Source organism: Conger conger, chromosome 13 (genome assembly GCF_963514075.1).
Source record: "Conger conger chromosome 13, fConCon1.1, whole genome shotgun sequence".
Taxonomy (NCBI): Eukaryota; Metazoa; Chordata; class Actinopteri; order Anguilliformes; family Congridae; genus Conger; species Conger conger.
This window is the reverse complement of record NC_083772.1, coordinates 47,920,329-47,932,518: the sequence shown is the minus strand read 5'-3', so window position 1 is coordinate 47,932,518 and position 12,190 is coordinate 47,920,329. Positions and strand designations below refer to the sequence as shown.

The window sequence follows — 12,190 nt, the reverse complement described above, 5'->3', positions numbered from 1 at the left end:
GGAAGTCCAAACAAGCAAAGGTACAAGTACAAAAACCAAAACACAGAGTCCAAAAGCCAGGCAGAGATCAAAACCATAAAATCCAAAAGCAGAGCAAAGCAGAATTAGACAAAATAGCAGGGCACAGGTATAGGGTAGAAGAAGCTAGATCCAGGGTAGGGAGCAGAATAACAGAAAAACAAACTAGCAACAACAAACTGAAAAGGACAGGTTTAAATACACTAACAAATTAACTAAATGATAAACAGGTGTAAGTGGTCAGCCGGTCTCCCAGCGTGTGCCATCAAGCCCCTCCAGCTGGTCCAGAATGCTGCAGCCCGCCTGATCACCAGTCAGCCCAGGTCGGCTCATGTCACCCCGCTTCTCATTGGCCTCCACTGGCTTCCCATTGCCGCACGCATCCGTTTCAAGGCCCTAGTGTTGGCATTTCAGGCTGCTAAGGGGACTGCCCCACCTTACATACAATCCCTGATCACTCCCTACTCCCCAGCTAGACCACTCCGGTCTGCCAGCTCTGGTCGCCTTACGGTTCCTTCTCTACGTGCACCTGGCGGTCGAGCTGCATGTTCACGCCTGTTTTCCGTTCTGGTTCCTCAGTGGTGGAATGACTTGCCTACCACTGTCAGAACAGCAGAATCCCTCCCCCTATTTCGACGCAGACTCAAAACCCACCTTTTCAAACTCTACCTTAGTCCTCCCTCCTGATTTCCCCTGCCCCTCCTTCTGATATCCCTATACTTGTCTAACCCCCCCCCCCCAAAAAAAAATAATAAAAAAAAACAAAAAAAAAACACTTCTGATGACAACTATGTTTAGAACAGCATTTCCTGTGTATTTTGCTAGTTTCTGGATGTGATGCTCTGACTTATGGTAGAACCTATGCACTTGTAAGTCGCTTTGGATTAAAAGCGTCTGCCAAATGACTAAAATGTAAATGTAAATGCAATGTAAGTGCTGGGGAACAGATAATGAGAAACAGCTGGGAGAGGACAGGAAGGAAGTCCATATATAGTGTGGGAGGCGGAGACACTAAATGGGGCACAGGTGAAATGAGTGAATGAAGTGAGAGAACTGACAGACTACAGTGAGCACGAGGGTAAGAATGAACAAAAATGCTACGAACTTAGTCAAAAAACTGATAACAGAAAAACACAGAACCTGACAGCTTCAGCCTAATCATATCTGCTATCGCCCAGTCACATCTGCTTCAGCCTAATCGCGCTGCTTTAACCAAACTGCTTATTGCTTTAGCCTGATCATATCTTCTTCAACCAAATACCCACCTGGCCCCACACCTGGCACTACGCCTGGAACCAAACCTGGAACACCAAAAAGAAGGACACTCTCAGTGGTTCAGAATGTTGGACAGTAGCCTATCTGTAGGCATTCATACAATAAAGGCTATAATAGATTAATCCCATGAACTGTATTAGCACAGAATGGTCAGATATACTCAGTGACCACTTTATTAGCTGGACACCAGCTCTTTCATGAAAATATCTAATCAGCCAATCATGTGGCAGCAACATTAATGCATAAAAGCATGCAGACATCTGACAGCATTGGCACCGATTTCTTCATCAAGTCAGAAAGGGAATATTATTCCTCAGCTGCTGTATAATTGTATGTTCTCTGTACCACAGCAGGTCTGGATGAACTATAGAACTATAGATGAAAAGTGTTTGAGCTCCTTACCATATTTAGCGGCTTTGGCCTGAGCTGGTGATAATCCTTGTGTTCCCACACCTGTAAAGGAACAGGTGCACATTACAATCTGCAGGTGTCACCTCCTGCTCCATGTAAATCATACCTGCTCCAGGTAAAGGACGTCTCCTGGTAAACCGCAGCTGTACAGGTAATCACACCTGCTTCAGCCTAATCCAGGGGTTCTCAACCTTGGTCCTGGGGCCCCCCTGTGTATGCTGGTTTTTATTCCAACCTCAGTTGCAATCCCTGAATTTCAACAAGATATGTGTTTTTAATTTTTTGAGGAATGATTAAGCTCTTAAACCATATCATGTCAGACATAATAAAGAATAAAATCCTATGTTCATATTGTGCTTATTGACCTACAGTATATAGCAAATAATTACATTAAAAAGTGACATTATTTATAAACTGATCAAATCAGGTGAATCAATTGGGCAATTAGCTTGTTCAACAGTTTGTTCAAAATGCAGATTTGGCTTGTCATGATTAGCTTTGTCTTTGAATACTTCAATATCTGCCAAATTGTCATTTTTAGTGGCCACATGTCCACACTTTCAGAAATGATGAGCTTACTGATTCACCCTGTCTTTAATTAATTAATTAATTAATTATCCTAACCCACTTATCCTGAACAGGGTCGTAGGGGGGCTGGAGCCAATCCCAGCATACATTGGGCGAAAGGCAGGAATACACCCTGGACAGGTTACCAGTCCATCGCAGGACACACACACCATTCACTCACATACTCATACCTACAGGCAATTTAGACTCTCCAATCAGCCTAACCCGCATGTCTTTGAACTGTGGGAAGAAACTGGAGTACCCGGAGGAAACCCACGCAGACACAGGGAGAACATGCAAACTCTGCCCAGAAAGGGCCCCAGCCGACCGGGATTCGAACCCAGGACCTCCTTGCTCTGAGGCGGCAGTGCTACCCACTGCACCATCCGTGCCGCTCCTGTCTTTAATTTGATCAGTTAAATAATTTTGATAGGTCTTTTATACAATTGTTTGCAATATATCATAAGAAGCCCAAAATGAATGTAAAGCTGTTATTCTTCATGCAATGCTTTGCTATTTCTTACAAAATGATGCTGAAGAGGGTAAATAATCCCATTAGATGTGAAGATAGCCAAATGAAGAAGAATTAACTGCAAAAATTCTGGGATTGCAGCTGTGATTGGAACAAAAGCTGGTATACACAGGGGGTCCCCAGCCAGGATTGGGAAGCACTGGTCTAATCACAACTTGTGAGGTCAGCGTTTTCTCTCTGTTTGTGTTAGGAGACATCAAGTCCTGTGTTGAATATACTGGTAGTACACTTACTCATGAACATCAACCAGTGACAACCAGATATATGGGCCACCCCAAATACTGACCAGTTCCTGTGGGGTAGCCTGGCTTACCTCCAACACCTCCAACACCTCCTGCGCCTCCTCCTGGGAGTCCCCCTCCTCCTCCCAAGCTACCGTAGCCTGAAGCACACAGGGGTCACAGGTCACACAGTGCCCTCTGGGAGGTGCTACAGGGGTCACAGGTCACACAGTGCCCTCTGGGAGTCACTACAGGGGTCACAGGTCACACAGTGCCCTCTGGGAGTCACTACAGGGGTCACAGGTCACACAGTGCCCTCTGGGAGTCACTACAGAGGTCACAGGTCACACAGTGCCCTCTGGGAGTCACTACAGGGGTCACAGGTCACACAGTGCCCTCTGGGAGTCACTACAGGGGTCACAGGTGACATAGTGCTTTCTGGGAGTCACTAAAGGGGTCAGAGATGACACAGCACCCTTTGGGAGGTGCTACACCTGTAAAGGAACAGGTGCACATTATAATCTGCAGGTGTCACCTCCTGCTCCATGTAAATCATACCTGCTCCAGGCAATGCACATCTCCTGGTAAACCGCAGCTATACAGGTAAATCACACCTGATTCAGCCTAATTCAGTGGTTCCCAACCTAGACGGGTCTCAGAGGAGCAGAAGCGGCACAGAGGCCGGAGACGAGTCATGAGGTAGAGTCGAGGACTAGACCTGGGACACAGCCGGTGCGGGGGCTGGTGCTAGGTTCTGAGGTGGATTCGGTGCTGGTGCTGAAGGCAAGACCAGGAACAGACCCAGTGCGGGGGCCGGAGACATATCCTGGGATGGATCTGGAGACCAGGCCTGGAGCGATGCAGGAGCGATGCAGGAGCAGGGGCCTGGGACACACCTGAAGATGGTGCCTGGGACAGCGTTGAGGTCAGAGCATTGGACAGAGACAGGGACAGGGCCTGGGACGGCATTGAGGTCAGAGCATTGGACAGAGACAGGGACAGGGCCTGGGACGGCATTGAGGTCAGAGCATTGGACAGAGACAGGGACAGGGCCTGGAACAAAACTGTAGGCTGGGCCCAGGGAACAGAGTCCAAGGAGGTACAGGAGAGGGAGCTTGGGGCAGAGCTAGACCTTGGGTGTGGAGCAGCACTAGAAGTGGAACGCGGGACGGTGCTGAGGACGGGAACTAAAGTAGGAGACTGGACCTGGGATGGAACTGGTAGCTGGACCTGGTGTGGTTCTGAAAGGTGAGTCAGGAATGAAGCAGGAGACTGGAACCGGGACGGAACAGGAAGATGGACCTGGTGTGGTTCTGGGTGCTTGGACTGGAACAAAGCAGGAGAATGGGCCCGGGATGGAACAGGAAGCTGGACCTGGCGTGGTTCTGGAAGCTGGGTCCGGAATGAAGCGGAAATGTGATCTGGGACAGGATGCTGCAACGTGGCATTGGAAGCTAGATCTGGGGCCAAGCAACAGAGTGGGTCTTGGACAGAGCAGGAAACTGGGCCTGGTGAAGCACTGGGCTCAGGGGTGGAGCAGGACACTAGGCCTGGTGAAGCACTGGGCTCAGGGGTGGAGCAGGACACTGGGCCTGGTGAAGCACCGGGCTCAGGGGTGGAGCAGGACACTGGGCCTGGTGAAGCACTGGGCTCAGGGGTGGAGCAGTACACTGGGCCTGGTGAAGCACTGGGCTCAGGGGTGGAGCAGGACACTGGGCCTGGTGAAGCACTGGGCTCAGGGGTGGAGCAGGACACTGGGCCTGGTGAAGCTGCAGCCAGTCCAGCCGAGACTCAACTTTGACCGCTGAAGTGATGAACTCCTCCAGAGTCTGAGGGAGATCCCCGATAGGAAAATGATCCTGAATACACTCTGATAGTCTGTTCCAGAACAAGTCACAGATAGCTTTATAGGCGAAATCTGAAGCATGCACCAACGGGCAAAGTATTTCGGCATAGTCTGATACGGAACTGGTCCCTTGGCGCAGGTGAAAGAGCTGCCGACCCGCGGAGAATCCCACACATGAGTGGCCTCATCGTAGAGTCTGCTGGTTCTACTTTTTGGCTAGTTCGTTCTGTCTGGTTTCGGTCCAGAGGAACCAATTGCAGACTCAGGGATACCGTGAATAAGGCAGGCTTTAATGGCAAAGTGCAGATGCAAAACGTAGTCGTAAAACAGGCAATGGTTGGAATCCAAACAGACAGGTACATACAGGGCAGGCAGAGCGAAGTCAGGAAACAGGCAGAGTTCAAAAACCAGGAAGTCCAAACAAGCAAAGGTACAAGTACAAAAACCAAAACACAGAGTCCAAAAGCCAGGCAGAGATCAAAACCATAAAATCCAAAAGCAGAGCAAAGCAGAACTAGACAAAATAGCAGGGCACATGTATGGGGTAGAGGAAGCTAGATCCGGGGTAGGGAGCAGAATAACAGAAAGACAAACTAGCAACAACAAACTGAAAAGGACAGGTTTAAATACACTAACAAATTAACTAAATGATAAACAGGTGTAAGTGCTGGGGAACAGATAATGAGAAACAGCTGGGAGAGGACAGGAAGGAAGTCCATATATGGTGTGGGAGGCGGAGACACTAAATGGGGCACAGGTGAAATGAATGAATGAAGTGAGAGAACTGACAGACTACAGTGAGCACGAGGGTAAGAAGGAGTGAAAACGCTACAAACTTAGTCAAAAAACTGATAACAGAAAAAACACAGAACCTTACAGCTTCAGCCTAATCATATCAGCTTTCGCCAGTCATATCTGCTTCAGCGTAAATGCACTGCTTTAACCAAACTGCTTATTGCTTTAGCCTAATCATATCTTCTTCAACCAAATACCCACCTGGCCCCACACCTGGAGCAACACCTGGCACTACGCCTGGAACCAAACCTGGAACACCAAACAGAAGGACACTCTCAGTGGTTCAGAATGTTGGACAGTAGCCTATATGTAGGCATTTATACAATAAAGCCTATAATAGATTAATCCCATGAACTGTATTAGCACAGAATGGTCAGATATACTCAGTGACCACTTTATTAGCTGGACACCAGCTCTTTCATGAAAATATCTAATCAGCCAATCATGTGGCAGCAACATTAATGCATAAAAGCATGCAGACATCTGACAGCATTGGCACCGATTTCTTCATCAAGTCAGAAAGGGAATATTATTCCTCAGCTGCTGTATAATTGTATGTTCTCTGTACCACAGCTGGTCTGGATGAACTATAGAACTATAGATGAAAAGTGTTTGAGCTCCTTACCATATTTAGCGGCTTTGGCCTGAGCTGGTGATAATCCTTGTGTTCCCACACCTGTAAAGGAACAGGTGCACATTACAATCTGCAGGTGTCACTCCCTGCTCCATGTAAATCATACCTGCTCCAGGTAAAGCACATCTCCTGGTAAACCGCAGCTGTGCAGGTAATCACACCTGCTTCAGCCTAATCCAGGGGTTCTCAACCTTGGTCCTGGGGCCCCTCTGTGTAAGCTGGTTTTTGTTCCAACCTCAATTGCAATCCCTGAATTTCAACAAGATATCTGCTTTTACTTTTTTGAGGAATGATTAAGCTCTTAAACCATATTATGTCAGACATAACTACGTATGGCATAAAGAATAAAATCCTATGTTCATATTGTGCTTATTGACCTACAGTATATAGCAAATAATTACATTAAAAAGTGACAGTATTTTTAAACTGATCAAATCAGGTGAATCAACAGGGCAATTAGCTTGTTCAACAGTTTGTTCACAATGCAGATTTGGCTTGTCATGATTTGCTTTGTCTTTGAATTCTTCAGTATCTGCCAAATTGTCAGTTTTAGTGGCCACATGTCCACACTTTCAGAAGTGATGAGCTTACTGATTCACCCCTGTCTTTAATTCATTCATTCATTCATTATCCTAACCCGCTTATCCTGAACAGGGTCGTAGGGGGGCTGGAGCCAATCCCAGCATACATTGGGCGAAAGACAGGAATACACCCTGGACAGGTCACCAGTCCATCGCAGGGCACACACACCATTCACTCACACACTCATACACTCATACCTACGGGCAATTTACACTCTCCAATCAGCCTAACCTGCATGTCTTTGGACTGTGGGAGGAAACTGGAGTACCCGGAGGAAACCCACGCAGACACGGGGAGAACATGCAAACTCTGCACAGAAAGGGCCCCAGCCGACCGGGATTCGAACCCAGGACCTCCTTGCTCTGAGGCGGCAGTGCTACCCACTGCACCATCCGTGCCGCTCCTGTCTTTAATTTGATCAGTTAAATAATTTTGATAGGTCTTTTATACAATTGTTTGCAATATATCATAAAAAGCCCAAAATGAATGTAAAGCTGTTATTCTTCATGCAATGCTTTGCTATTTCTTACAAAATGATGCTGAAGAGGGTAAATAATCCCATTAGATGTGAAGATAGCCAAATGAAGAAGAATTAACTGCTAAAATTCTGGGATTGCAACTGTGATTGGAACAAAAGCTGGTATACACAGGGGGTCCCCAGCCAGGATTGGGAAGCACTGGTCTAATCACAACTTGCGAGGTCAGCCTTTTCTCTCTGTTTGGGTTAGGAGACATCAGGTCCTGTGTTGAATATACTGGTACTACACTTATTCATGAACATCAACCTGTGACAACCAGATATATGGGTCTCCCCAAATACTGACCAGTTCCTGTGGGGTAGCCTGGCTTACCTCCAAAACCTCCAACACCTCCAACACCTCCTGCACCTCCTCCTGGGAGTCCCCCTCCTCCTCCCAAGCTACCGTAGCCTGAAGCACACAGGGGTCACAGGTCACACAGTGCCCTCTGGGAGGTGCGACAGGGGTCACAGGTCACACAGTGCCCTCTGGGAGGTGCTACAGGGGTCACAGGTCACACAGTGCCCTCTGGGAGTCACTACAGGGGTCACAGGTCACACAGTGCCCTCTGGGAGTCACTACAGGGGTCACAGGTCACACAATGCCCTCTGGGAGTCACTACAGGGGTCACAGGTCACACAGTGCCCTCTGGAAGTCACTACAGGGGTCACAGGTCACACAGTGCTTCCGGGGAGTCACTACAGGGATCAGAGGTGACACAGCACCCTTTGGGAGGTGCTACACCTGTAAAGGAACAGGTGCACATTACAATCTTCAGGTGTCACCTCCTGCTCCATGTAAATCATACCTGCTCCAGGCAATGCACATCTCCTGGTAAACCGCAGCTATACAGGTAAATCACACCTGATTCAGCCTAATTCAGTGGTTCCCAACCTAGACGGGTCTCAGAGGAGCAGAAGCGGCACAGGGGCCGGAGACGGGTCTTGAGGCAGAGTCGAGGACTAGACCTGGGACACAGCCGGTGCGGGGCTGGTGCTAGGTTCTGAGGTGGATTCGGTGCTGGTGCTGAAGGCAAGACCCGGAACAGACCCAGTGCGGGGCCGGAGACATATCCTGGGATGGATATGGAGACCAGGCCTGGAGCGATGCAGGAGCAGGGGCCTGGGACACACCTGAAGACGGAGCCTGGGACAGCGTTGAGATCAGAGCATTGGACAGAGACAGGGACAGGGCCTGGGACGGCATTGAGGTCCAAGGAGGTACTGAAGAGGGAGCTTGGGGCAGAGCTAGACCTTGGGTGTGGACCGGCACTAGAAGTGGAATGCGGGACGGTGCTGAGGACGGGAACTGAAGTTGGAGACTGGACCTGGGATGGAACCGGTAGCTGGACCTGGTGTGGTTCTGGAAGGTGAGTCTGGAATGAAGCAGAAGACTGGGCCCGGGATGGAACAGGAAGCTGGACCTGGCGTGGTTCTGGGAGCTGGGTCCGGAATGAAGCGGAAATGTGATCTGGGACAGGATGCTGGAATGTGGCACTGGAAGCTAGATCTGGGGCCAAGCAACAGAGTGGGTCTTGGACAGAGCAGGAGACTGGGCCTGGTGAAGCACTGGGCTCAGGGGTGGAGCAGGACACTGGGCCTGGTGAAGCACTGGGCTCAGGGGTGGAGCAGGACACTGGGCCTGGTGAAGCACTGGGCTCAGGGGTGGAGCAGGACACTGGGCCTGGTGAAACACTGGGCTCAGGGGTGGAGCAGGACACTGGGCCTGGTGAAGCACTGGGCTCAGGGGTGGAGCAGTACACTGGGCCTGGTGAAGCTGCAGCCAGTCCAGCCGAGACTCAACTTTGACCGCTGAAGTGATGAACTCCTCCAGAGTCTGAGGGAGATCCCCGATAGGAAAATGATCCTGAATACACTCTGATAGTCTGTTCCAGAACAAGTCACAGATTTACAGGCGAAATCTGAAGCATGCACCAACGGCCAAAGTATATCAGCATAGTCTGATACGGAACTGGTCCCTTGGCCCAGGTGAAAGAGCTGCCAACCCGCGGAGAATCCCACACGTGAGTGGCCTCATCGTAGAGTCTGCTGGTTCTACTTTTTGGCTAGTTCGTTCTGTCTGGTTTCGGTCCAGAGGAACCAATTGCAGACTCAGGGATAACGTGAATAAGGCAGGCTTTAATGGCAAAGTGCAGATGCAAAACGTAGTCGAAAAACAGGCAATGGTAGGAATCCAAACAGACAGGTACATACAGGGCAGGCAGAGCAAAGTCAGGAAACAGGCAGAGTTCAAAAACCAGGAAGTCCACACAAGCAAAGGTACAAGTACAAAAACCAAAACACAGAGTTCAAAAGCCAGGCAGAGATCAAAACCATAAAATCCAAAAGCAGAGCAAAGCAGAACTAGACAAAATAGCAGGGCACAGGTATGGGGTAGAGGAAGCTAGATCTGGGGTAGGGAGCAGAATAACAGAAAGACAAACTAGCAACAACAAACTGGAAAGGACAGGTTTAAATACACTAACAAATTAACTAAATGATAAACAGGTGTAAGTGCTGGGGAACAGATAATGAGAAACAGCTGGGAGAGGACAGGAAGGAAGTCCATATATAGTGTGGGAGGCGGAGACACTAAATGGGGCACAGGTGAAATGAATGAATGAAGTGAGAGAACTGACAGACTACAGTGAGCACGAGGGTAAGAACGAACGAAAATGCTACGAACTTAGTCAAAAAACTGATAACAGAAAAACACAGAACCTGACAGCTTCAGCCTAATCATATCTGCTATCGCCCAGTCACATCTGCTTCAGCCTAATCGCGCTGCTTTAACCAAACTGCTTATTGCTTTAGCCTGATCATATCTTCTTCAACCAAATACCCACCTGGCCCCACACCTGGCACTACGCCTGGAACCAAACCTGGAACACCAAACAGAAGGACACTCTCAGTGGTTCAGAATGTTGGACAGTAGCCTATATGTAGGCATTTATACAATAAAGGCTATAATAGATTAATCCCATGAACTGTATTAGCACAGAATGGTCAGATATACTCAGTGACCACTTTATTAGCTGGACACCAGCTCTTTCATGAAAATATCTAATCAGCCAATCATGTGGCAGCAACATTAATGCATAAAAGCATGCAGACATCTGACAGCATTGGCACCGATTTCTTCCTCAAGTCAGAAAGGGAATATTATTCCTCAGCTGCTGTATAATTGTATGTTCTCTGTACCACAGCTGGTCTGGATGAACTATAGAACTATAGATGAAAAGTGTTTGAGCCCCTTACCATATTTAGCGGCTTTGGCCTGAGCTGGTGATAATCCTTGTGTTCCCACACCTGTAAAGGAACAGGTGCACATTACAATCTGCAGGTGGCACCTCCTGCTCCATGTAAATCATACTGTACAGGTAATCACACCTGCTTCAGCCTAATCCAGGGGTTCTCAACCTTGGTCCTGGGGCCCCTCTGTGTAAGCTGGTTTTTGTTCAACCTCAATTGCAATCCCTGAATTTCAACAAGATATCTGCTTTTACTTTTTTGAGGAATGATTAAGCTCTTAAACCATATTATGTCAGACATAACTACGTATGGCATAAAGAATAAAATCCTATGTTCATATTGTGCTTATTGACCTACAGTATATAGCAAATAATTACATTAAAAAGTGACAGTATTTTTAAACTGATCAAATCAGGTGAATCAACAGGGCAATTAGCTTGTTCAACAGTTTGTTCACAATGCAGATTTGGCTTGTCATGATTAGCTTTGTCTTTGAATTCTTCAGTATCTGCCAAATTGTCAGTTTTAGTGGCCACATGTCCACACTTTCAGAAGTGATGAGCTTACTGATTCACCCCTGTCTTTAATTCATTCATTCATTCATTATCCTAACCCGCTTATCCTGAACAGGGTCGTAGGGGGGCTGGAGCCAATCCCAGCATACATTGGGCGAAAGACAGGAATACACCCTGGACAGGTCACCAGTCCATCGCAGGGCACACACACCATTCACTCACACACTCATACACTCATACCTACGGGCAATTTACACTCTCCAATCAGCCTAACCTGCATGTCTTTGGACTGTGGGAGGAAACTGGAGTACCCGGAGGAAACCCACACAGACACGGGGAGAACATGCAAACTCTGCACAGAAAGGGCCCCAGCCGACGGGGATTCGAACCCAGGACCTCCTTGCTCTGAGGCGGCAGTGCTACCCACTGCACCATCCGTGCCGCTCCTGTCTTTAATTTGATCAGTTAAATAATTTTGATAGGTCTTTTATACAATTGTTTGCAATATATCATAATAAGCCCAAAATGAATGTAAAGCTGTTATTCTTCATGCAATGCTTTGCTATTTCTTACAAAATGATGCTGAAGAGGGTAAATAATCCCATTAGATGTGAAGATAGCCAAATGAAGAAGAATTAACTGCTAAAATTCTGGGATTGCAACTGTGATTGGAACAAAAGCTGGTATACACAGGGGGTCCCCAGCCAGGATTGGGAAGCACTGGTCTAATCACAACTTGCGAGGTCAGCCTTTTCTCTCTGTTTGGGTTAGGAGACATCAAGTCCTGTGTTGAATATACTGGTAGTACACTTACTCATGAACATCAACCAGTGACAACCTGATATATGGGCCACCCCAAATACTGACCAGTTCCTGTGGGGTAGCCTGGCTTACCTCCAACACCTCCAACACCTCCTGCACCTCCTCCTGGGAGTCCCCCTCCTCCTCCCAAGCTACCGTAGCCTGAAGCACACAGGGGTCACAGGTCACACAGTGCCCTCTGGGAGGTGCTACAGGGGTCACAG

At 48.1% G+C, this 12,190-nt stretch overlaps 1 protein-coding gene across 11 annotated transcripts in view; it reads right to left on the bottom strand.

Moving 5' to 3' along the window:
- Positions 1 to 12,190, bottom strand: part of LOC133108694 (elastin-like) — a 102,822-nt gene that overhangs the window by 44,203 nt on the left and 46,429 nt on the right. For 8 of the 11 annotated variants that reach the window (XM_061218349.1, XM_061218350.1, XM_061218356.1 and 5 more), the window contains exons 18-26: positions 12,060 to 12,128; positions 10,657 to 10,707; positions 10,245 to 10,280; positions 7,742 to 7,810; positions 6,291 to 6,341; positions 5,867 to 5,914; positions 3,117 to 3,185; positions 1,696 to 1,746; positions 1,284 to 1,319 (exon numbers count right to left, since the gene is read on the bottom strand). In XM_061218349.1, the coding sequence (XP_061074333.1) occupies positions 1,284 to 1,319; positions 1,696 to 1,746; positions 3,117 to 3,185; positions 5,867 to 5,914; positions 6,291 to 6,341; positions 7,742 to 7,810; positions 10,245 to 10,280; positions 10,657 to 10,707; positions 12,060 to 12,128 (480 nt within the window). The remainder of the gene's footprint in view (positions 1 to 1,283; positions 1,320 to 1,695; positions 1,747 to 3,116; positions 3,186 to 5,866; positions 5,915 to 6,290; positions 6,342 to 7,741; positions 7,811 to 10,244; positions 10,281 to 10,656; positions 10,708 to 12,059; positions 12,129 to 12,190) is intronic. The other 3 variants (XM_061218358.1, XM_061218360.1, XM_061218357.1) reach the window with 2 other exon arrangements.